The sequence below is a fragment of the Heloderma suspectum genome, chromosome 3, assembly GCF_057233095.1.
Source record: "Heloderma suspectum isolate Gila_16-S chromosome 3, 16-S_ref, whole genome shotgun sequence".
In the NCBI taxonomy this organism is placed as follows: domain Eukaryota; kingdom Metazoa; phylum Chordata; class Lepidosauria; order Squamata; family Helodermatidae; genus Heloderma; species Heloderma suspectum.
In genome coordinates this window covers 207588250-207615142 of record NC_139460.1, presented here as the reverse complement: position 1 = coordinate 207615142, position 26893 = coordinate 207588250, and the positions used below count along the sequence as shown (strand labels likewise).

At 41.1% G+C, this 26893-nt stretch overlaps 1 protein-coding gene across 1 annotated transcript in view; it reads right to left on the bottom strand.

Annotated features, from left to right (window-relative positions):
* The window catches only part of ARID5B (AT-rich interaction domain 5B), a 256101-nt gene that overhangs the window by 65095 nt on the left and 164113 nt on the right, over positions 1 to 26893 (bottom strand). Inside the window, exon 5 of the mRNA XM_084845367.1 lies at positions 1938 to 2050. Within this exon, the coding sequence (XP_084701493.1) occupies positions 1938 to 2050 (113 nt within the window). The remainder of the gene's footprint in view (positions 1 to 1937; positions 2051 to 26893) is intronic.

Sequence of the window (26893 nt, the reverse complement as noted above, 5' to 3'; positions counted from 1 at the left end):
CTGAAAGCAGCCTCAGAAATGAAATCAAAGTGTATAGGCTGATGATTTTATCTCCATGATCCTATAGCATGCACTCCACTAACCTGCCACATAGCAGCCATTCATTTCAATGGGGCCCACACAACTCTTCATGATAAAAATGGAGGATACATACAAGATTAGTGCTTGGTGGTACAAGCAGTAATATATAGGGCTGGTTCACAATGCAAGTTCATCATGATTTCTTGCCTCTTGATCAGGGAGGGGTGAGGAACCTTTTTCCCCTATCAAGTACAACTGACCCACAGAAAAAAATCAACTAGGGGCCACAGTTATTAATCAACTAATTAATTAACTGCATTGATTAGTTAACTGTGGCCCCTATTTATTAATTAATTGTATTAGATGTTTTAATTGTATTACTATCATAAATAAATACAGATTTTGTAATGCTTAGGAAGGTATTGTTGAGGTCTTGCCATCTCCTGAAACTCTGGCTACTCAGGTTGGGATACACTGACTAACAGGAGCAATACTGCCTCGAGAGGGAAGCAGGTTAAGACAAACATCTGCTCCTTCAATCAAAGAATATTTCTGCTGGAGCAGGAACAGCAGGTGGGGGAGGGTTGGATGGTGCTGTCAGGAGATGTTCAGAGCACCTTTCAGCTGTGGTGCCCCAAAGGCCACTCTAGCCCTTACCTCAGGAAAGGCTGGTGGAGTGGGTGGGGGGAGGTGGGACACCCCTGCTGGAATGTGCTTGGCTGCCCTTGTCACCAGACCTTCCCATGGAGTAGGGGGTGCTCCTGGGAAATGCCCAGGAGCTGGATGGATTAAATAGAGGGCAGTTTACACTATAAACAGAAAACTCATGTTAGAATGTTCATGCAGAAATGCCTGGATTCTGCCTTCTGATAGGCAGCAGATGCTGACATGGAAATTTTGTGCACAAAGCATCAAAATAACATAACAGCTAAGTGCTATATGTTACAGCCATAGTGGGGAAAGTCAGAACCTGGACACCATTTTTCTAGCAGTCTGTATGATCATTATTACGTGTGCTGCTGTGCCTCTGACTTCACTGAAAACTATTTTGTTTGAGGTGACAGGAGATGATATGCAAATTATATCTGTAGAGTTTGTGATGGATCACTCATGCATAAAAGTCATCACTTGATGTTTCAAGTGATGAACATGTGTACGTGAATCAACTCTTAGTAATCTGCGACCCATGCATTGTTCAAGCAGAAGGGAATGTATTTTAAAGAAGTGATCTAGAACATTAACATTTACTCTCAATTTCTGTCTTGACCTTTTTAAAGGCAGAACCTCAGTGTTGTCCTAGATAAAATTTTATATGTGTTTGGGGGAATCCAATATTGAAAAGGCAGTTCACATTACATACATTGTTATTTTCAGATTGTATCTAAAAGGTAAGTGAGAAGGGCTTTGAGCAGTTTATTTTTTTATGTGGTATAGTTGAAGGTCAGACTAGTAGGACTGGAAAGACCCAGGTTCAAATCCTCACTCAACCATGAAGTTTACTGTTTGACCTCTTGTTGTGAGGAAAAAAATGAAGAACTATGTAACCCCCAACCCCATTGAGCTCCTTGGATGAAAGACAGGATATAAATTTAAATAATTAAATAAATATTGGAGGAAGCAATGGTTGGGTGTTCAAGATAACCACAGTAGATCTCATCTACAGCTTTAAATCAAGATTCTTTTGCCAATATTCTTATAATAACCACCTAATAGACTGATGGCCCTATTAATGGCTTATACCAAGGCAATCTAAAATTAATAAAAAACGGGGAGGGGGCAGCCATCCAAACAACTGCAGTTAACTACAATCTGTTTCCTTTGCATACAAAGTACACCTACTTTGAAATGCTATGCTGGAAAACAAAGGCAAAACTGTATCTAAAATGAAGTTTGATGAAAATTACTAAGTGGCTTACCTTGGCAACAGCTTTGCCTTCACAATTATTATTGGAATCTTTAATGCCATTGAGTGAATCTCTTCTCTGTGGGCATGGCTTCTTTTTGCGTGGTCTGCCTTTAAGATTTGGCGCTGAAAAACAAACAGGCAACAATTTCAGCACAATTTCTTACAAAGGGGTAACAAAACAGAACACTCTTCAGTAGCTGAGTAGTTTTCAAGAACAAGGATATGACGCATATGCATTTCCCCTATAATATATAAGGCCATCACCAGTAGTTCAGATGTTTCTAGGTCACTTATTTTTATATTATATTCCCACCCACCACCCCAAGCTAACTGGTTGCTGCTTACATCTAATAAGGATCCAAAAGAATGTTGAGAAAGCACAACTTGCTCTCTTGCAAAACAAAAATACAAAACAGCAGATTGGTGAACATCACAGACATCCACACACAAACACACGGTTCTGTAATATGTAGGAATTAACTGAATTCCCTTTTCTGGCAATTTCCTTAGAGTAGAAGGTATTTGATTAGGCAACATTTATTTCTGGCAAAGATCTTCTAAGTTACAAAAAAGCAACTATTTGCAGATTCAGCACAAGGAACAAAATAAAAGACTAGTACTTCCGTACTGTACAGTTCCACATGTATGGCATGAGACGAATGCAAATGAAATCCTCACTTTACTAAATCGGTGCTTAATGTAACATGGCAATGGTCTTTATTAAGAGAGTCCAGAGATGTTATAGTATAGAAAATCAAGCCATTCTGAGTTTGCTTTTGAAAAGCGGTATATATGGGTCATACAAGGAAAGTTTAAACTTAGCTGTCTTTAACACACACACCCCATGCTGATTATGACAAATCTATGGGAAAAAAGTATGAAGTAGTTGTTTTGTTCAGTATGAAAAGTGATCTCTATGTGCTCAGCCACCAGACTTCAACGACATTAAAAACGATAAACAATCATTAACTTGGGATTATAGTGGAGATAACTTGCTGCAAACCTCTTTCTTTTAAAGTAACCATTGTTTTCATTACTTCTAGGGACGATTATAATAATGTCAGAAATCTAAACACCACAAACCTCTCGAGTGGCTTTCTAATTGTTTCTAATCTTACATTTGTCACACAAGTGGTTTCAGGACATTTTACATTTTAATTAGCTCTCAGATGCAAGTCTGCTATAATTTGATACTGATGCTCTGAAATAACAGTTTCCTGCTGGCGGTGGTTCAAGGGAAGAATGAAAACAAAACAAGCCCACCGCCCTCAGTTTAAAAGCAAAAGTCTTACCCATCCCCCTCGCCCCTACCCCTGAAATGTTTCATGCTTCAGCACTGTCATTAAGTGTTTTAGAAAGCAACTCTGAGGTTGTCATCTGAAGCTGGCATGCAAAATACATACACACACACACACACACACACACACAAAAGAGGGTAAAAAGACATTATTACCCATTCCAGTCGACAAACATCTGCTTGATTTATCTCTCTACTCATGAATGCTACAGCATATGACCGTGCGCACTCTACATCCCTGGAAGTCTCGACTCAGTGTGCATGTCAGTCTTACACAGAATGAACACTTGGAGTATTTGCTTGGCGCTTACAAATCCTCTCCCCCCCCCCCCCAGCTGCTCTGTTACTCATATAAACACAGATGAGTGACTCGAGCAGAAGAGAGTGGGATGTGCACTCCGGACTTCAGCTCTCTCGCTGCTGACACACTGCCAAGAAGCCTGCTCCCTCGTTTACAAATGTAGCTCATGATTTCATCCTAATTGTTTTGTTGCTCATGACCTCCTTGCTCGACACTAGTTGGAAAGCACACAGAGTTCCACAAACCCAGGGCCATATTTAAGAACCAGTGAGTGAGAGAGAGCAGGGTGTCAATAATATCTCCCTTCAAAAGAGATTGTGTAAAACCTAAAGTGCTTTCTCAATTTATTACAGCCTGATGCAAGCACTAAAATTTAATGACCATCGTAGAGTAAATGGGGCAAATTCACGTCTGGCAAAACCATCTGAAGTTGCTCAAATGACAGGGATTAATTCTGGCGCAGGATCTTGGTTTCATAAGGATTACTTCTTTTATGGTAGCCAGAATGAAGCACAGCTAGTTCCCAGTGTGGCATTTTAGAAAAATACAGGTTATTCCTGAGTTAGAAGGGCATACAATGTCGTATTGTGCAAAAACAAAACACACAAGCCCCACCACACTTCTCATTTTAAAAGTTTTAATTAATTAACTGAAAAGCTTCAAATGGCAGAAAAGGGCAAATTCCGTGAATAATGACCTTGCCTCTACATACTGCTTATATTACTGGGTAGATGGTGATATAGAATTTCTCATTTCTTCAGTCACTGAGGAATTTGGACGGAAATGGCTCCTTCTAGAATGTTCTGTGATTACTTCATCTATGACATAATACAACTTTAAATCCCATTCATATCAGATGTGTAATTAAAAGGAAAGCATCTCTATGAATCAATGACTGTGGTATTTTACTGCATAGCAAGAGGCACATCTGACATTAAAGTAATATTTCCATTACCTAAACCACTGCACATACCATCTGTACTGTTCCTAAGTGAGCTACATTTCCCTTGGCTAGAAAAGCAAATAACTGATAACAAAAGATTTATATTATCTATTTACAGTGATGACAGTATTATCCAAAAATACTTGATAGATCATTGGGTTAAAAAAGACCACTTCTCACCAAAGATATTAGTCATCAAAAGTATTCAGAATGTCAGATGCTTACAGGTTATACTTTGTTTTTTGTTTTTGCATTAATTCCCTGAGAAGGTAAAAAAAAGTTTTTTAAAAAAATCCATATCAACATGCACAGAAACCTGTGTGTGTGTGCACGCAATTGTTTGTGGACACACTTAAGATCAGATGAGCCAAATCTCTACAGAAATGTGTCAGAAAAATGCAAACCAAAGTAAAGTACTTAGCAGGGCCTGATCAGAGGATGGAGAAACATGCAAGATGTGGTTCCTGGGGGCCATCTGGTGAAAGGGCAGTCCATGTTTGCCTTTTCTGCACTAATTCTGGGAGAGTCTGTTGCCTGGCCTATCTTTGTGCCTGGTAACATTAAGCCCTCTATCCAGCCTTTCTTTTTTTCTGCTGATACTGAGCAGCAGAGCATGTACCACTGGGAAGAGAAAGTACTAGAAAGTAGGAGCAAACACACTGATCTGGGCAATTGCCAGGGGTTGCCTTGTAGAAAGTCTGGCCCTATGGCTGGGAGACTTGCACGAATCCTGCTTATACAATGAGTACTTGTGGAAAATCTCAGTGCAGCAAGATAATTATAAGTGCACATAACAGACACCCCTATCATTACTTCTTATCTGTGAAATGGACAAAATGAACAGCCCCCCAACCCCACTCCCCGCCACCCAGGAGAATAGGACAGCAAAGACGCTGGCCAAGTACATGGGAAAATAAAGAGGTAATAATTAGAGCGCTGGTTTTAAGTAGTTTAATCAACTCAAACTTTTGTTGATTAGTAGGTGAGTGCAAATTTTATTAAGTCACACTGTGAGTTAGAGGGATATGTACCTAATTTTGAGGCTATTTTAATGAAAAAGAAAATATAAACATAGCTTAACAATGAATAGTACTTTTGTTTACTAACTTGTAAGTTATTACATACTTTTTCAGTGTCTTTAACAGGAACTTAAATTGAAAACTGAAAATATGTAAATTGATTTACTGAGCTACTTCATCAATTAATTGGTTACAGTGATTTTAGATAGCTGACAGCCCTAGTAGTAATATACAGTTTACGAAACTACAACAAAAGTTGACCTCTCCCACCAAATGAAGGTATAAAAGCAAGGTGGCTTGGTTCAAATGCAGTGATTGCTATCCAATAAAATAGCAGTTCTCAAAACTCGTTTTCCCCCAAGGACCACTTGAAAATTGCTGGGAGTTTCAGCAGACTGCTTAATTTTTTTGTTGTACAAATCAGAGCACATATGTAACTTATATTTTAATAACTTTTTCCCCTCAGTGTTGGCATCATCATCAAAACGAACACCATATTATGAAAAACATGGGCCCTGGTCCAGACTATTGAGACATGTCCTCTTAACTGCTAAATTGGGTGGGAGAGAAGGGGGTATTGTAAGACTGCACCAGCACTCTATTATGAAAATCACAGGCTCCAGACCAAGTTCTTCTTAGCCTGCCTGTTCAATAATCTGGCCCTAGTCAAAACAGCTTCAATCTCAGTCATCAGAAAAAATAAATGGTGCAGGACCACATAACCATATTCTTGAGTGTTCTGCAGCCTTTCCACAGACCATATGAATACTTGCAGACCATACTGCAGTTTGAGAACCTCTGCAATAAACCATGGTTTATTAGCCCAGGAACAAGCCATGTGTCTACATGGTCCATCCTTGTCCCTTCCTAACCCCCTCCCCTCACTTTGGCAAAGATTTCCCAGTTCCTTAACCAATTTTCCTATGATATACAAACTACAATGGCCTTATGTCAAATAGTCCTCTATTTGAAGGGCTGCCAGAGGACTGTCCTCTGGTTTGAAGGCATAATCTTTTTGAAGGGCTGTCCACTCCAAGTCTGTCATAAAGATAAAGAACTATCAGAAGGAAGAGCCCAGGGGCCTTGAAGTTGCCCATCATCAGGACCTGGACAGCAGATTGAGCAAGGCACACAGTCACCTGGTCACAGTCTTCAACAGGCTTTATGCCAATTGATGTCCTCTTTTGTCCTCTTTTTGGGTGGTGCAATTCTTCTTTTTGGTGATTCATAAATGGCCACCATAGCACAAACTGGAAAACTGTGGTTTAAGAAACCAGGAAAGCTTTGCCAAGGCCAGATATAGGGGTGGGGGTGGGGGGAGGGGGAGAGGGAGAGGGAGCACTCAAGCACATGGTTCATTCACAGGCTGATAAACAACTGAGATTGTTACATTTAATCAGGCCCATCTCTATATGAAAACTAAAGCCCAGTTCCATGTCTGGTATCAAGTAACATCCAACATGGAAGAAGTTTCTCTGGCTGCTGAATTCTACAAAACGTTGCAAGTACATTCAGGAAAGGGCATGCCTTGATAGAATGTCTCATGTATGGTTTAGCTCTGCATAGAGCTCAATGACATCCCAACCAACAATGGCAAGAGAGGATGAGGTAAATTGCCAGTTTAAATACTATACAAAAACACTTATACACCCACACATTGCTATTGCCACCTGAAAAGTTTTTGTATTCTTGTTTGTAGAGCAGCTTCTGAAGAACGAAATAAATCTTTCTGAAAAGCGTTGGGCTCAGTAAAATTAGGCACTTTCTGAAGTATTTCTTTATTGCTTGTGTGTTGTACAACATGCCTTCCCACTTTGATTCCACAATTCAATACTGTAAATACTTTACTTTGCACTTGCAATAAAAATCTAATTGTTTGAAACATGCATTCAGAGAAAGACAGAAACAGCGCACCTTGATATATCATCCTGTCATCCCTGTTATAAACCACTGTGACTGACCACACCGGCATGACTGAGTGGATAAATAGTGTCCATGATTTACACAATCTTTGTCTCTTTCACAGTTTTCCCATTCTTCCTGTTATGTCCCTAATCCTGACCTTTCTGACACTAATGATTTCTGTGGAAACAGTATGATGTCACAAATCAAACAAGAACCAAAGATGGGGGGAAAGGGTCTCTTCCAAATAAGTGCAACAGCAACAAAAAAGGAAACTCAACTAATTATTGGCAAAGCAAATTGCTCTTGATACAATACAAAATTATTATTTTTCCACCTAGCTACTTCCTGAAGTTAAAGTAGTCTGATATTCTGGATGATGTGAAATGGTGTGATATGGAAAGTTTGCAAATATCAAGAACCACACAAGCCTTGCTGACAATTTGAGCTTAACAACTCTTTCCATTTTAGAAAGAATGACTTAACACCATCCATAGCTATGAATTCCCAAGATAAATTATTTTGTGCTAATAATAATAATAATAATAATAGGACATAGATTTCCTGTGTTAGGAAAGAATGATAGCAATATGAAAAGTTACACTATTAAACTGAAAAACAGTGCCTCGTGCTGTTACACAGGAGGTGTCATTGTTTAAAGGAAATAGAAAACAATTAATCCATGCTATTTTTACTGTTTGTCATTAAGGCTGATGTGAAAGAAAACCATGTATGGCCACATAAGTCTGGTGCCTTAGAGATTTCAAAATGCCTTAGGTGGAATATTAAAATCTCTTAAATTCAATTAATGCCCTAGTCACCATCAACATCTGGAACATATTGGTTTCAGTGCAGTTATATCAGCTTCTATAGTTTGTGGATTGCCTGCCTTTGGGGGCTGATTTTCATCTTACTCAGGTAGGCATACCCAAGTCCCAAATCCTGTCATATATGAAGAGTGCATACATCTATTTATTGCCATGCTCCCATTTAAAATGCACTCAATTACTTGGATTAAGATAATCCTCATTTCCTTAGCAGAATCCCAGTTACAATCATCTGTGGTTCCATGCTATTTAGAAAATGGAGAATCCCAGGTTTTGATTTTTTTCTAAAAAAAATAAGTCTCTCACCCTCATGGTCAGAGTTCTGCTTCATAGGACTCTTTTTCCTGTATGGGTATCACTTCCATGTTGGAAATCTGTGTGTAGAATGCATGTACAATATCAAGAGTGACAAATGCACATGCACATTTTATTGCATGTATTCATGGTGTCCCCTTCATGGATCACTGCCTTGTTGTGGCGAAGGGGCTTGCGTAACTCAGTGAAGCCATAAGCTATGCCGTGCAGGGCCACCCAAGACGGACAGGTCATGGCAGAGAGTTCTGACAAAATGTGGTCCACTGGAGAAGGAAATGGCAACCCACTCCAGTATTCTTGCCAAGAAAACCCCATGGAACATATCACAAGGCTAAAAGAGATGACGCCGGAAGATGAGCCCCTCAGGTCGGAAGGTGTCCAATATGCTACTGGGGAAGAGCAGAGGGTATTTCCAAGTAGCGCCAGAAAGAGTGAAGCGGCTGGGCCAAAGCCGAAAGGACACTCAGCTGTGGATGTGTCTGGTGGTGAAAAGAAAATCCGATGCTGTAAAGAACAATATTGTTTAGGAACCTGGAATGTCAGATCAATGAATCAAGGTAAGCTGGAGGTGGTCAAACATGAGATGGCAAGATTGAACATCGACATCTTGGGAATCAGCGAACTAAAATGGACAGGCATGGGCGAATTTAATTCAGGTGACCATCATATCTACTACTGTGGGCAAGAATCCCTTAGAAGAAATGGAGTAGCACTCACAGTCAACAAAAGGGTGGGAAAAGCAGTACTGGGGTACAATCTTAACAATGATAGAATGATCTCAGTACGAATCCAAGGCAAACCATTCAACATCACAGTAATTCAAGTCTATGCCCCAACCACTGAGGCCGAAGAAGCTGAGGTTGATCGGTTCTATGAAGACCTACAACACCTTCTAGAACTAACACCAAAAAAAGATGTCCTCTTCATCATAGGGGATTGGAATGGTAAAGTAGGAAGTCAAGAAATCACCGGGATAACAGGCAGGCATGGCCTTGGTGTACAAAATGAAGCAGGACAAAAGCTAATCGAGTTTTGCCAAGAGAACATGTTGATCATAGCAAACACTCTTTTCCAACAGCACAAGAGGCGACTCTACACATGGACGTCACCAGATGGTCAGTATCAAAATCAGATTGATTATGTCCTTTGCAGCCAAAGATGGAGAAGCTCCATACAGTCAGTAAAAACAAGACCTGGAGCTGACTGTGGCTCAGATCATGAGCTGCTTCTTGCAAAATTTCGGCTTAAATTGAAGAACGTCAGGAAAACCACTAAACCGTTCAGGTATGACCTAAATCATATCCCTTCTGAATATACAGTGGAGGTGAGGAATAGATTTCAGGGATTAGACCTGATAGACAGAGTGCCTGAGGAACTATGGACGGAGGTCCGTAACATTGTTCAGGAGGCAGCAACTCAATCCATCCCAAAGAAAAAGAAATGCAAGAAAGCAAAGTGGCTGTCTGATGAGGCATTACAAGTAGCTCACGAAAGAAGGGAAGCGAAAAGCAAGGGAGAAAGGGGAAGATATACCCAACTGAATGCAGAGTTCCAGAGAATAGCAAGGAGAGACAAGAAGGCCTTCTTAAATGAACAATGCAAAGAAATCGAGGAAAACAACAGAATGGGAAAGACTAGAGATCTCTTCAGGAAAATTGGAGATCTCAAGGGAACGTTTTGTGCAAAGACGGGCATGATAAAGGACAAAGAAGGCAGGGACCTAACAGAAGCAGATGAGATTTAGAAGAGGTGGCAAGAGTACACAGAAGAACTATACAGGAAAGATCTGAATGTCCCTGATAGCCATGATAGTGCGGTCACTGAACTTGAGCCAGACATCCTCGAGAGTGAAGTCAAGTGGGCCTTAGGAAGCATTAGTAACAACAAAGCTAGCGGAGATGACAGTATTCCAGCCGAGCTATTTAAAATCCTAAAAGATGATGCTGTTAAAGTGCTGCATTCAATATGCCAACAAATCTGGAACACTCAACAGTGGCCACAAGACTGGAAAAGGTCAGTTTACATTCCAATTCCAAAGAAGGGCAACGCCAAAGAGTGTTCAAACTACCGTACAATTGCGCTCATTTCACATGCCAGCAAGGTGATGCTCAAAATCCTACAAGCTAGGCTTCAGCAGTATGCGAACCGAGAACTACCAGAAGTACAAGCTGGGTTTAGAAGAGGCAGAGGAACTAGAGATCAAATCGCCAACATTCGCTGCATCATGGAGAAAGCAAGAGAATTCCAGAAAAACGTCTATTTCTGCTTCATTGACTACGCTAAAGCCTTTGATTGTGTGGATCACAACAAACTGTGGCAAATTCTTAAAGTGATGGGAGTACCAGACCACCTTACCTGTCTCCTGAGAAACCTGTACGAGGGTCAAGAAGCAACAGTAAGAAGCAGACATGGAACAACCGATTGGTTCAAAATTGGGAAAGGAGTACGACAAGGCTGCATATTGTCACCCTGCTTATTTATTTTATATGCAGAGTACATCATGAGAAATGCCGGGTTGGATGAATCACAGGTCGGAATTAAGATTGCTGGGAGAATTATCAACAACCTCCGATATGCAGACGATACCACCCTAATGGCAGAAAGCGAAGAGGATCTAAAGAGCCTCTTGTTGAGGGTGAAAGAGGAGAGTGCAAAAGCTGGTTTGAAACTCAACATTAAAAAAAACTAAGATCATGGCATCTGGCCCCATCACTTCCTGGCATATAGAAGGGGAAGAAATGGAAGCAGTGACAGATTTTACTTTCTTGGGCTCCAAGATCACCGCAGAAGGTGACTGTAGCCATGAAATTAAAAGACGCTTGCTCCTTGGGAGGAAAGCTATGGCCAACCTAGACAGCATAGTAAGAAGCAGAGACATCACCTTGCCGACAAAGGTCCGTCTAATCAAAGCTATGGTTTTCCAAGTAGTAATGTATGGCTGTGAGAGCTGGACTATAAGGAAGGCTGAGCGCCGAAGAATTGATGCGTTCGAACTGTGGTGCTAGAGAAGACTCTTACGAGTCCCCTGGACTGCAAGGAGGTCAAATCAGTCCATCCTAAAGGAAATCAACCCTGAATGCTCATTGGAAGGACAGATAATGAAGCTGAAGCTCCAATATTTTGGCCACCTAATGCGAAGAGCAAACTCCCTGGAAAAGACCCTGATGCTGGGAAAGATTGAAGGCAAAAGGAGAAGGGGACGGCAGAGGATGAGATGGCTAGATAGCATCACCGATGCAATGAATATGAACTTGAGCACGCTCCGGGAGAGAGCGCAGGACAGGAAGGCCTGGCGTGCTATGGTCCATGGGGTCACGAAGAGTCGGACACGACTGAACGACTGAACAACAACAATTCATGGTGTACATGCACTGAGAAGCCCCAGACAACTAGGTCTTTTAACCACACAATAAACTAAGCATGGAGCAATTACACTGGAACAACAGTCTGATAGAATGAAGCTGAGGAATCATAGTCCTTCAGTGAGCGGGGGGGGGGGGGGACATTGCGAGCTGTGTCTTACCAGGCTGCTGCGGGAGGGGGGAAAATGCCCGAAATCAGGCAGAGGGTTCTTGCAGCACTTACGCAAGGTTCCCAATTTCAGCAATTGCCTTCTCCCACTGAAGTCTGACAGGACACAGCTCACAATGTTCTGTATGGTACTCCTGACCTCTGGAGAGGCTTTTCAGGGAGTACAGGTGATTGCAGAGGGAAGAGGGAAGGAAAGATCTGTTGTACAAACCAGTTTTTCACTTGTGTAGTGATGGATTTCACCTATAATGTTCAGAGTGATTAAAGTGCTTCACGTATTTTAGTTTGAATGATTCTTACAACAACTCTTTAAGGTAGGCCTCTATTATTATTCCATCCCACACTGCAGATGTGAGCGGCAGGGGGTGAGAGAAAGTGGCTTGCCTAAGGCCACCTAGGAGTTTGCAGCAGAGGCAAGATTTGGAACAGAGACATCCTACTTCACAGCTCAGTCTCTCAACCACTCTACATTAACTTTTATGGAAACCAAATCAAGGTATAGAAAAGATGTCAAACCATTCTTTTATCGCAATCCAGCCCATATATATATACGGGCTAAGGCAGCAACAGCAACCTGGGTGTAGCATTACTTAGGCTTGGAAGGTATACGTTACAGCGTGAAATATTTCTTATTACTATCTGTTGAGTCCCTGTCATAATACAAATCTTTTTTTTTCCCCAATGTATTTTGATTGACATCAAGACATGTTGTTACAGACAAGGTGCTAAAAGAAGGTATTAGCATAGTTGAAGTCCAGCTAGCTACCTGGGCATTTTGTCAAAAATCAGTACTGTAGCCAAGGGCTTTTAATGGGAATGGAATGTATTACTTCATTTGACATACCTGGATCATTTACGCATACTAAATCCAAAGTACTCTCAGACTTCTCTGGCTGTTGAACAAACCATGTAAGTAAACTACAACCTGCACCATTTCCCACTCATTTCATCTTACCAACTTAGCAAATGTATTAAGCACTTATCAAAGTCCTCTCCTTTTTCATTTCACTCTGATTGCTGTAGTTATTTCCTGATGTGACTATCAGTTCTGGCCTGTAGGTATTACAGTTTCTCAGAAACATTTTAAAAAGACACTATTTTTGTATGACAGTAATGTGCTGTGATAGCCATTCTCCATCTCTCACTTGCCTCCAGCTCATAGTATTATAGAAATCTCTGTTGCATTTTTTCTCCTGCTAAGTGCATTGTAGAGGGCTGAGAGGAAGGAAAGGAACAGAGCATGGATAACAAATTCTGGCTGATAAAGAAGTCAGATGACTTAATAACAGTAGATGAAACCTTATTCAAATGGAGGAAGTGTGGGTGCTACCTGGCCACTTATGAATGAATGAAAAAAAATCAGTTTTATTCAATTGTAAACCTACTGGTAGAGTCTATTCTGCAACCTTTGCATAGCATCTAGCCATCTTAGGAATAACAACAATAACACCTGCAAACCTGAATCCAAAGAACTCTGCTACTATTTTCACGTGCCTAACTGATATTTGGATTTGTGTTTCTTAAATTACAACCCTGTCATGCCACATGGCAAACTTCTTTCTTTTTTTTTGACGGAGGGGATTTCATAAGCAGTTTGTGACATGGGGCGGGAGACAAGTATTTGCCATTCAAAGGGGGGGGGGGATCAAAAAATTCCCTTGGGCAAGTCGAAGGCCAAGGGTGCACCTAAAGTGGCTCTTTGGATCTCAACCATTATATCCTGCTATTCCTACAAATTGCTTGGAGTAGCTTATTTATGGTTCCCAAGAACCTTGTAGATCCATTTTGTTTGTAAACTCACCCCCTTTTTTGGTGGCAACAAGCTAGCTTTCATCAATGCTCAGGCTTAGTGGTAGGAAGAGGCGGCATCTATCTTGATAGTGAAATTAAGAGCAGCTGATTCAAATTGTGACTGGAAGAAAATTTGAGTCTGATGGAAGAAGCTGGAACAGGCCTACTTTGAGGGTTTAGAGAAATGTTAATACAAAACTGTGGATGAGGAGGACCGAGGGGTATTTCATATGAGTAGATAAGGGGTGGGTGTAAATTAGGTAATATGTTGAGTTCAGGAAATCATTACAAGAAGAGGGTAAACAAGTCCTTTTCTTATTAAATGAAAATCAATCCAATTCTCTATTATTCAGTGAAAGATACATGTTAGGAATTAGTCTCTTTTATGAATACTGTGGATTGTCTAATTAACGGAACTGAAGTGATTTCCAGTGAAGCAATTCATGATGTCCTCCTGAGGTAATTTACTCCCTTTGCACCTATGCTTGGGAGAGTTACCATGGCAAAGCAACTTAGCTATACTCTTTCTAGCTTGGCCTTAGCTTCCCATCAGCCCCAAAGGCTAATCAAGTGTTTCTGTAGCTGGGAGGCCCTGTCAACTCTGCTCACTCTGATCTGCTTCTTTGGATTTGAATGCTTTCCAGACTTTGCAGAGGATTACTGTTTGTTCCTTTGAGTAAAATGCTTTGAACCAGCCTGATCTGCTATAGCTGAGCCCCCGCCTGCCTAGATCTTTCCTATGACCTGTTTGGGATTTAGCTGGGACCTTTGATCCTGTAAGGAGTACTAGATCCAACACAATGTCTTATACCACCATGGTCACAGATAAGTATATTCTGGTCCTCACATTACACTGAAAACAACTGAATTATCTGAAACTCTAGTGAGAGTGGGCAGTCAGTTCCCATGGAGTGCAACCACAAGACAAGACATAGGACATTCAGTAATCCCCCCCCGGGACAGTATGAAAAGGTCAAAAAGGTAAAGGTAAAGGTGTCCCCAACCAGTCGTGTCCGACTCTAGAGTGCGGTGCTCATCCCCGTTTCTAAGCCGAAGAGCCAGCGCTGTCCGAAGATGCTTCCGTGGTCATGTGGCCGGCATGACTGAACACCAAGGTGCACGGAACGCTGCTACCTTTCCCGCCGAGGCGGTACCTATTTATCTACTTGCAATTTCTTGCTTTCGAACTGCTAGGTTGGCAGAAGCTGGGACTGAAGACGGGAGCTCACTCCGTCACGCAGCACTCGGGTCTCGAACTGCTGACCTGCCGACCTTCCAGTCAGCAGTTCAGCGTCTTAACCACTAAGCCACCTCGGCCCCCATGAAAAGGTCAAACCAGGTTACAATTAAGTCTAAAAGGGGAGAAACCCCTCATGAAATGTAGAAACCTCCCTGCATGTTGGGAATCAGCTATTTAACTCATGGCACCCATAAAACAGGCTGCAATCTGCTATACCATGGCCCCAGAATACTTTTTATGTAACCTCTTTTGCCTCCTAATTTCGCAGAGTATATATGCATGAAAATAAACAAAGTGGTATATTGTCAGGGTGGAAACTGAGCCAATAGAGCCCCAGAGCAGTTCTGATTCTGAGGACGAACAGCAATCCGTCGGAGAGGAGTTCGCTCATCTCTCACAAGCACAGCAGCTGGCAGAGATTCCTCCTGCCAGCATTCCTGGGATAGATAGTGACCCTGGCAGTGAGAGGGCGCTGGAGGGGGGCTTGCTGGACGCTCGGCGCAGATGCAGGGAGCGACGACAGATGGAGGGCGCGGAAAGGAGGCGTAGCGCTCATTTGGCGCGCAAACAACGGTCGTGTCCCGAGGACCCAAGGGAAAGAGGGAGGATCTCTCCCTAGCCCATAAGTTCAGGGTCTTCCCGTGATTCTCCTTCAAACGGGGACCAACTGCCTTACCTGGAGCTTAGGCTACTCTGCTATCTTTCCCCAGTGCTGTTCCTTGCTTTGGCGCTAGCGATTAGTATTCTGAAAGAGTCATAAAGTAATAAAGGAATAGTGTCTCGGAAAGAATTCCTCACGATCTGTGTCCTGAGTTGGCTATTGGTGGGGACTGCAAGAGGCAGCTAGGGCGCTCCTGATATATATGTAGGTTTATCCCTTTCAAAACTTTATCCTAGGATTAGTTTAACTCTGTTGCTATTTTTGGTGTTATAACTGTTCCTTGATGTCCTTCACTTTGCCTCATGTCTTTTTGCTTGGGCTTCTATCTTTTATCTGTTTAACCTGTAGATTAATCAACAAAAGCTTTAGTTGATTAATTGGTTGGGGCTAGTTTTAATCAATGAGACCAACTTTTAATCAGTGACCTTGAAAGCTAGCAACATGTTTAGTTTGCTTTTGTTTATTGAGGCCATTTTGGTTCTGTTATTGTCATAGGTAACAAAAAAGACATTACTGAAATGATCTTTTGTTTTAACAATGAATGGTAGATCTTGTTCACTAACTTCTAAGTTCTCACACTTCCTTCAGTACCTCAAAAAGACACCATTACTAAGGTTTGGTAATATGTAAAAGTGCTTAATCAGCCAAATGAATTAAAAATAGATGATTAAACATATAAAAGTCTTTAATGAGTTGACAGCCCTTTTTATTATGTCTTTTACCTTTCCCCCCAGTCTTTTCCCCTCGATACCATTTCAAGTTATGGCATTAAATCTCTATAGATTTGTGGCTTGACTTTCTCCAGGGAGAACAGGATGAGATCTGTGTATCAGTGATAGATAGCTGGTCAACAAGAGCAATTGTCCTGACAGGCCAAAATGTCAAACAAAACAAAACCCCTAATGAAAGCACCCCATAAGGCTGGACAATGGGGCATTCACATCTTATTAACCAGAACCCAATAGCAAGGTTCTTTTAGCTAACTTTGTGAGGTGTGACAGGTGGTTGATACTTGACAAACACAACGCATTTTAGAAGGGACTCAGGAGTGCTGAAAAGGAGGTGGGCTGGCAGCAATGTTGGTTGTTCAGCCTTGGGTGTATATGGTAGCCAGATGTGATAGTCACAGAGCACATCCACATACTTGTATATTTATATGTGTGCCATTTTTTTTAAAAATAAAGTTAGGGTGGATGGGGAGAGGGAAGTACTTTGCCCCTGGCAACCAGAGAGAAAAAAGGGACGCTTCCCCTCAACTGCCACCCTTTCTTCTGGTCAGCTGGCAACCTAAATGGGACTTCTGCAGGAAAACTTTCCATTGGATTGTGCTCACTGACTTAACTGTATCAATATTAGGTCTATACACTCTTCTGCTATATAACAATGTTTTAAACATATTAAATCATACTATTCTTTAAAAAAAAACTGTCAAAACCCTTTCTACAATATTTTATGTGCCGATACACAATATTTTATTCATCAGATCAATATTTTGTTTGAATAAATACAGCGTTTGCCATATTTGTACATCAGAAGGGTGCTTTTGCTTTCTGCCGTGTACAGGGTTGCACGGATTTATAACTGAACTTACCAGAATGCATTGAAAACTCTTTAATATTACTACCCTTGCAAGGGAAGTCGGCTACAATCTTCAAACACTTGGTTCGGTGGCACTGCTCCAGAATAATTGAGGATGATGGCTGCTCCACAGAATTTGCTAGCTCACATGTCTATCCATGTGCAACTGTTTCTAAAAGTTTTGTTTTGAAATGAGATATTCTGTTCTCAATGTGAAGAAAATCAGTTTGCTCTTTTTCCTAGGAAACATGGAGAATTGGGCACTTTGGGGGATGTGTAATTTGCATGGTAAAACATTAAGGGCCAGTTTGCATGTCATGATAAGCTATCCTGGAAATAAGCTACAGTGGGTTGGTTGTTCACTTGCTCACCCACATTACTCCCAACAGACAATCAGGTGCTCTGTGGCTTGTTTCCTTCTTGGTCCTCCCGCCCACTCCTGGTACACACCCCATGAGCCTTTCCAGCACAACCTCAGCAGCCTACTCTGCTAATGAGAGCAAATGTGATCATTAGCGAAGTAGAATTTGTTTTGTAGAAGTAGAGTTTATTTTATAGAGTTTTTTTTCCACTTTCAGGAAAATTGGTGCATATTTAACATTATTTTTCCCCACTTTCGAGGAGTTACTACACTTTAGCGAATATGTGCAAAAGGTTTTTTCTATAACAATAGAGTTAAACTTGTACAAATCTCTGAAAAACACGCACATTAAGTATGTGCAAATCTCCACAAAGGCGGAAAAAAGTTAAATTTGCTTAAATCTCCCAGCGGGGCGACAAAGTGGAGGCGTAAATTGAGTAGTGTTATTTCAAGATGTAATAGAGAGGGGATATCATTAACAAGATCATGAGGAGTGACCGGGTTTTTTGCTACTTTCACCAGGCAGCTCTGTAGCCCTTTCCAATATGCCACACACAAGCCATCGTGCCTGCTTCACACATCTCAACAGGCCACTCTGAAAACAAGCCACCATGAACAACCCAACAACAAGCCATGGGTTGTCAGGGTGGCTTGTGCATGGCTAACAAACCACACTGAGGAAACCACACCAGGTTCGGATGTCATGACAAGCCACCCTGAAACAAACAAGGGTGACAACCCACCATGGGTTGTTATGCTGTGCGAACCAGGTCTTTGTGTTTGTTTTAACCTTTAGACTATTCTTTCTCCTGCTGCTGCCCTGACTGGCTTTTAAAAAGCAGCAGTCCATATGAATTACTTGTTTATTTTATTATTAAAAGATGAAAACGTACTGGATGGAGTTCAAGTATTATAAGCCATGAGCTCCTGGATTCAACCTGTGAACTTATTAATTCCCATTCCCAATACTATTTTTTGATGACACTTAGACTATATTATCAGCTTTATCAGCACTCTATGCTGGTGCACAGGAACACAGGTTTGCATGCACCCCCTTCCCCAGCATAGCACATTTTGTACAGAAGTTTACTTGCATACCTTCATGTGAAAGTTTGGGTGCCTCCAGACAGACAGATCCTAGCACTACCAATCAAAAGGCACTGTGCAACTATTCTATCTTTTCCTACTTAACAGATGTTTTTATGGAAAGAAAAAAGATAGAAGTAGTGGTGGAAAAACAGGAGGTTTACAAGTGGAGGACGATGTCATCTGTAAAATTCAGTGAGTGAGGCAGGGGAATTGTGTCATAAAAGTCTCATCTAGAAACACCCTTCATCTTTTTGTCATGAAGTCCATTCACCACAAAAGGGGCTGAACTGATAATGTGGATACAGTGTTCTAGTGTTCAAATACCACGAGTAAGCGTCAGTTCATACAAAATGTTCTGTATATGGTAAAGAGGCACACAAGCCCATGCTTGTTCCCCTGCACCACTGTGTGCAGAATGTACACGCTGAATGGTAGTGTGGACCATCCCTAAGGCAGCCACCATGTGCACATACACAGAGATCAACCTACTTATCCTCTAAATGTGCCCATCTTGTTGGAACAACACAAACTTCCTTGTTTTGACATCACTTCTTTGTTAATCTATGCTAGGTTTTGAAAGGCAGTATTAGATGTTGAAATTAACATTCAGATTTTTATTATCTATATTTAAAATATGCACTTTCTAGTTAGTAGGAAAACATACATCTCAAAGTGGATGTTCCTAAAATTCTTTAGAAGCATCTGCCAGCCACCAGACCCTCCTCCCCCATGGAAGCAGCATGGTCACACCATGCTCTCTACTATGCTATGTGGAGCGACTCTCTTGTGTAATGTCAAACAAGTGTACATATTTTCATACAACAACTGTTCGAGGTTATGTGAAACTGAGGATATTAATAACCTCATTCATTCAGATATGCCGATGCTTAAAAGTTAAGCAGATGGTTAAGCTCCCTGACTAAATAAGAGACAACGACCTACAAACTTTTCCAAGGAGACTTCCCATGAGAATAAGGGAAGAGTGTCTTGGGAGGGGGAGCAGGAACCACCTGGGACCTTAACTGGAATATATGATCCTTGTTTATTAAAGAACATCTCTCTTACAAAGTTAGATTGGCTTTCAGCCACCACACCCGTAAGCCCCAGTTGGCACCTAGTATGATACATCCAGTTGGCAATGGCTCTGAACTTGTTATTCAAAACTGTGCAGAAATCTCTGAACTGGCAAGGAAAACCTTTTCCTTCTGCCCTGAAAGAAGATCCTATTAGAAGATGCAAAAGATGCACAGATACAGACTGAGTATGTAATGAGCAAGACAAAAGGAGTACCAATGCACAGCGTGACAAATCAAAGTCCAGAAGGCACATGACACAGGTCAACTAGTCTGCCCCCGTAAGACGTCTGGATGGAAGGCCGCCTGGGGAACATGTGTAAGCTGCTCTGAATTCTTTGGAGGAAAAGTGGGGCAGAAATGTAATAAATAAGTTAATATATAAAATAATAAATATGCGCATGAAACTGCCTTATACAGAGGCAGATCAGTGGGAGCATCTAGCCCAGCAAAGTCTGGTAACAGCCCTCCAAGGCATATGACAAATATCCTTCTGTTCTCCTCTGCTGGGAATTGAACCTGTGCTCCGCTACTAAGCTATACCATCCCCCCTAGCATTTTTAAAGCATACTACCCTCTTTTCTCCAGTTGCATGGCCTCTGTATAAGGCAGTTTCATGCACATATTTTAATGTATATATTTATTATTTATTACATTTCTGCCCCGCTTTTCCTCCAAAGAGCTTAGAGACTGGGATAAATAAAAGTAGAAAAAGCAGAAGCAAACCTCTGGATCAAAAGTGGGTGAAACCTGTGGTGTACTAATGTCAATATCCTTAGTGGTGAAGTATCTTCATGAAGAAAAAGACAAATGCCTCTACATGGAAATATTGAAAAAAGCACAGAAGGGTTTTTACTTCTATTCAGGAAATGAGCCTTTGTAAAATTCTTGTCTAGCAGAGTCAGCACTACAAAATGAAAAAAATCTGTAAGTAATACAATTGTTCCTGACATACCAGCAAGATATTTAAAAAGGCGGATATTTATGTAATGTTCTCTTTTGAGATGGGGGCCAATACTGATTCTTAGAAAACAGAGCAAAGTAAGCATGCTATTACATGTTTTAGTCATTTCCCCATTATTTTTTCTCTGTGATGTGTAACTATAGCACTGTTTGTACTCACTGGCAGAGCTCTTTTTCTACCACATGGTATGCATATTTCAGCATCCAGCATTATTAACTCATGACCAATTGTCAGTTGATCATTATCTAACACATGTGGAAGCCAAAAGAAAAAGAAAAAAAGGAGAATCCTTATTTGGGCAAAAGCAGCCTTTCCCCACCAGTGTCTGTATACTGCCTTCCCAGGCCCTTTAGTTGGGTTTAATATTTGCTGTCAACAAATAACCAGAAGTTACATGTATATTTTTTTTTAAACTAAAGGAAAGGAAAAATCAGTCTTTACCATGTTTTAAACACTTCGCTGATATTATTAAACCGAGCAGATTTGTTCCCCAAAAGAAAACTCTCAGTTGCCCTCTAGTGTTGTATAGTAAGAAGGAAAATCTACATACAAAATGTAACATGCAGCCATTGTTAATAACTGATGGGAATAAACATTCTCAAAGCTAAAGGTTATACAAAAGGTCAGGCCAGTTTGTATATTCAATTGGTAAAACTGTTCCCAGGCTGTACCATTCCAAGCTGGGGAGGGCTGCATGTCTGAATGCTCCACTGCGGCAGCGGCGGGGGGTGGGGGGGGCTCATTGCACACAGGCAAGCAGCATGCCAAGGAGAAGGCTAGGCCAAACACTTCTCTGCGACATGCTACAACTGTATATGCAGGTTGTTTTATTAGATGAGGAAGCATTCAAACATATAATCTTCCACTTGCAATCTGAAATGGTGTAGCCCAGGAAAAGCTTTTTACAGTTTTTACCACTGTAAAAACTGGCCTTTATACTCCAGTTTCCATTGAAATGAATGGAACTTACTTCCAAGTAACATGTTTCAGGACTGGAGTGTCAAGACTAGCTGTGGTAGATTCTCATAACTGTGCCTTTCAGGATGGAGGGAAAACACACACAACAAGATTTAACATATATTGCTATAAATAAACAAATACAAAGCAGTTAACAATGCTGGCCCAATTCATAGGAGAAAGGAAGCCACAAAAGCACAACTGCTTCCTATGCTGCTCTGATAATTTTGGAATGCAAACAGTGGGTGGGGGGAGGTTTAATCCTCCACACCTGGTGCATGATGGTCCCGATCTGAATTGGGACTGCACACACTTACGGTAGAGTAAAGAAAAAGCTAATCCTCAGCTACATGCGATGCAATTAGTGTAATGTGTAGTTTGGCTCTAAGAATACAAGAGGGAGAGGGAGAGGGAGGGAGAGAGCTTTCTGAAAGGACAGTTCTTATAGATCCCCACAATGATATGCACACAAGAGTTTCTCTGGAAAAGGAATTCCAGAGAACTGATATCAGTGCTAGAAAGGTTCTGCTTATTACCAGGGCCGGCATCATGAGCTGGCATCATCAGGCATTTGCCAAGACCAATAGCACAGCAGGGGGCCCACTGCCAACACCTGGAGCTGCTCTTCCTCCTTGCTACCATTGCCTTTTCAAGTGTTGCCTCTAAGAAAGTGAGCAGTGACTACAGCAGCAAAAAGAAGCACTGCTGACTCCCTCTGGACAACTGTGCAGATTGGGCCCAAACAGAGAGGGCAGGCGCATGGGCAGCAGGAACAGCTAAAAGGAAGATGTGGGCCCACATGGCGGGGGCCCACTGTGGGCATCTTTGCCTCCCAAACCTGGAATCAACCCTGCTGATCACCTTTGCAGATGACATCTCCTGTAACAAGGAAACACAGAGCAAGACTGATCTGAATAACTGTGGGGGCCGATATGGAAAAAAGGGTATTCCCCAACACAGAGGACTGCTTATGACTTCTGTCCTTTCAGTCCTTCATTTTGTTTTTTCAAACAATGCATGGATGGTGTTTACCCATTTCATTTACAGGATGTGGGGCAAAGGCTTTCATGACAAATCACTATGCCTATTACTTCCTGTAAAACTTCATTCCTAACTTAAAACAGCCTGATAAGCCCACTAGCTCAGTATTATATGATTCCATGGTGAATGGGAGTCAGTAAAATAATATGGAAAAGAAATACAGTTTTTATTTCTGAAGAGGTAGCTTATTTGTTTTTGCAAATAGGTAACATGTGGAGAGATTTAACATAACCAACCCAGGTGTGTATCTTTCTCCCACCCTCCACCTATTTTGTTGTGTATTTTTTTAAAAGGTTGTTAACAGCTTTAAACTATACGTCTCATATTAGATTACCAAGTTAATTCTTCACAATCACTTCATTAAAAAGTAGTCAATTCAATTTTAAAATACAGCTGGAGGGTTTTGAACAATTTCCTGAGCAACAAACCCATCCCTGAAATGCAAATAAAGTCGTATTAAAACAAGCCAGTACGGGAGGAGGGGAAAGGCACAAAAACATATGCATTTTCCAGTACATCCTTAGTAAAGATGCCAAACATTTATTTTGCTTGACTGTTGCTTTGATAAATCACTATTTCTCAAACAGCCAGTCTTTGTTAGCCTTTTTCTAAATGTCTTGTTATTGTTAACATTGCATGAGGGATGACTGCATACTTCTCTTTCACTTTTAAAGTACAGCTTTGATAGTACAAGTAACAAATAAGAGTTTTGCAATAAGAATGATCCACTTCTTCCCACTGTATCATTAGCACCCTTGAAATACTGCTAATATAAAATTAAACAGTGTGCTCTTTAGAAATACTATATATGACATTGCTTGCTTGCTGTGTTTAAATCAACCACAGTTGTGCAACTTCAAAATGTTTTTCTTTCCCAACTTTTCTTTGACTATGAACCAACTGCCCTTGATATACCTATATCTATCTAGCTAGATATAGATATAAATGTATATGTATAGTGTGTGTGTACGCAAATTCTTGGTGGTAATTTTTTAATGAAGAGAATGTAAAGGTCACCTCTATAATTTACAGAAAAAAGAAATGTAAGTGTGTTTGGAATGTGGAAAACCATAATTGGAAAATAAGGTGTTCCTATTTTAGTCTAGATGATACTGAAATGCCACAAGTTATTCATATGGTAGTTTGTATATAATCAGGAAAATGAACACTGGAAATGTAGATCACTTTCATTTGCATAATCTGACATTTATATAGCCCCTTAGTTTTATAATGTACATACTAAAGTTGCAGGGCAAGGCCATCACCTACATTTTGGAACCTCTCAATTATTTGAGGATCCTTGCCTTACATCCTGATCCTCAGTGCATTTTCTTGGTGCAGCCGAAGTGAAGTAGGCCTGATGAAATAGAACCTTACAAGGAGTAAAAACATGTCATATTTTAGGCCTGCAGGAGGCCTGTCAGGGGAAAAGTCAGAAGAATGGCACAGCTGGAGAGAGGCACAGCAGCACAGTGCATTATGAAACACTCTCAACACACGTCATCAAAAGGAACAAGCTGCTAGACAGAAGCCCAAGTCTGTCTATGTTTGGGTCTATTGAAATCTCCAGCACCAGCCATTGTCTACAAGGCTCCAATTCTGCATGTAATTGACACATTATTTTTCAGCCACATTTATTGCCTTTCTGTCAGTCTTATATGGCAACAAGAGTGGCAGAACTTTAACATCTTCTTGCATATTTTAAACTTTTCATAAGACACTTTGGGTATCCTCCAATAAAAATTGTGGTGATGATGATGATAATATTCAACCGTGCACATACAAAGATGTCCATGGCTGCTGTTCATGTGATTTGCACAAGCTTAGGTTTCATTACTCCAAGTCAATATAAGGGAAGGAGGGAGCTGCTTGAATGTCACAGAAAGATATTTGTCATGGCACTACAATTTAACTGGAACCTATTTTTTCAACACACATATGTAAATACCTACCAGATTAAAGGCTAAACAAGTTTCTTGCTGACAGAGTAGTCCTTCAGCATTGGCTCTGATGGGTCTTCATATCCAGGCATTGAGTTGTTGGCACTAAAAGGCCAGGCTCACATCTCATTGCTAGTCATACAGAATGGTTACCACTGGGACAGGGCCGACCCAAGACTTTGTTGCTTGAGATGACAGAGCCGGTCCAAGACTTTGTTGCCCGTCCCCCACTCCATGTACAGAATCCAACTGGATTGGAAATGGAATCTTCAACACTGGAGGCAGGACAATGTCCTCCACTGCACCTGAAGACAGCAGGCTAGTTTAGGGGACTCAGGAGGCAGAGCAGGGCGCTACTGCCCTCAGTATCCACTTCCTGAGGCATCTGCCTAACAGTAGAGCCAACCTACCAAAGATCTAGCACAGGGTATCTCTCCCCCTCTTCCTCCACCAGGTTCTCTAAAGATATATTTTGGCATAACACTGGCAGCAATTTCTGGGTCAGCTCCAGAGGAAGCCCTGCATGGGAAGCCCTGTAAACAACTTAACCAGCTGTCTCTACAGATGTTGCAATGCTCTAAGTTTGGGATCCTCTTACAAATTTCCATATAGAATATTAAGCAAGTATGAATCTCTACCCCCCGCCTCCGCCAAAGACAGCTTCATCGATCCAAATGGCTGATACTGACTGTGGCAAAACAAAGGACAAACATTTACTCAAGAAAAGGTTTCCAGAGAGGCAGCTGTGTTTCGAAAAAGAAAAAAGAGTAAAGCACTGGATAATATAAAGCACTGAAATTATCACGACATGAAGCCTCGGGGAAGAGATAACTAAGCAGATAAGAATTTTAGAGTAACCATGTTCATTATCTAAATTGAAAAGAGAGAGGAGGAAGAGGATAGAATTACCTTGGTGCCTACTTAGGATCATTTCCACTGACCACACCTAGAACAATAACAGATAGATGTATTCTATAAATGGTATCTGACTACTCTGCATTCCACAAGTCAGTTTTACTGATTTCAGAGGATGTGAACAATATAAAATCACTATCATTTATATTTTCAGACAAAACTGAGCAACATTTTCCTCTTTTGTAGAACATTTTTGAGTGGTCATCCCACTTTCTAACCTCTTGAGTGGAAGTCCCACTCTTCCCCACCTTCCCTAGTTTTAGCTGAGGATTCTTCAAATACAACCAAATGATTTGCAAGATAGTGTCCATCAAAAACCTTGTAGACATTAGGAAAATAATTACTCCCCCAGTCTTAAGCAAAGCCCATTGATTTCAGTGGCACTTCTATGTGAGTATACTTATAACTCCAGCCTTAGTGTAATTGATATATTAATACTGCCATCAATTAGAAAGGAATTCAGGTTTATATCCTCATTTCTGAGTTAATTATCCATTCCATCCTATTCTCTGAATCACATTTGTCTTCTGCATTCCATCTTTGCCAGTTGCTTCAAACATACCACTGCCAACATTTTTAATGGGTTGTGTTTTATCTTCTCTCTTACATACACCTATGTTTCACAAGAGAATAGTATAACCCTGCTTTATTCTGAAGCCTTCCTACAATAATGGATGGGATGGTGTTCATTTATAACTGTGGTTCAGCCAGCAAGTAAATGCACTCCAGCCCATGCCCCACACTTTAGCATAGTAGGCTTAGTTATACATACTCAACAGCTTCAAGAGGCCTATCCACATTCAGGAGGTCATGATGGCAAGATAGTAGGAGGAACTGTAGACTGTAAAGTGGGGGAGGGGGGCAAAGCAACAAACCCATTGTATCCTACCATCTGTCTGATAGCTTATTGACAGTAGCTGTCTATAACAAATGAGAGGAGTGGGTCAGCCAGGGCTAAAATCAGTAAGTCCTTAAACTTTGTTGAATGTTTAATAAACTTCTGCCATTCTGAAATGTTGTGCTGAAGCTGGCAAGGAAAGAAATCCATGAGATTCTTGAAATCATGCAACGATGGGTGTCAGGGCAGGATGAGGAATAAATAAATACCAAGTTACATTCTGCAAGCATCAGTATGTTCCTGGCTGCCATTTTAAATTCCCTCTCCAACCAGAGAACTGTTTGAAGTATATGAACAGAGGGAGACCACTTCACTTCCCTATA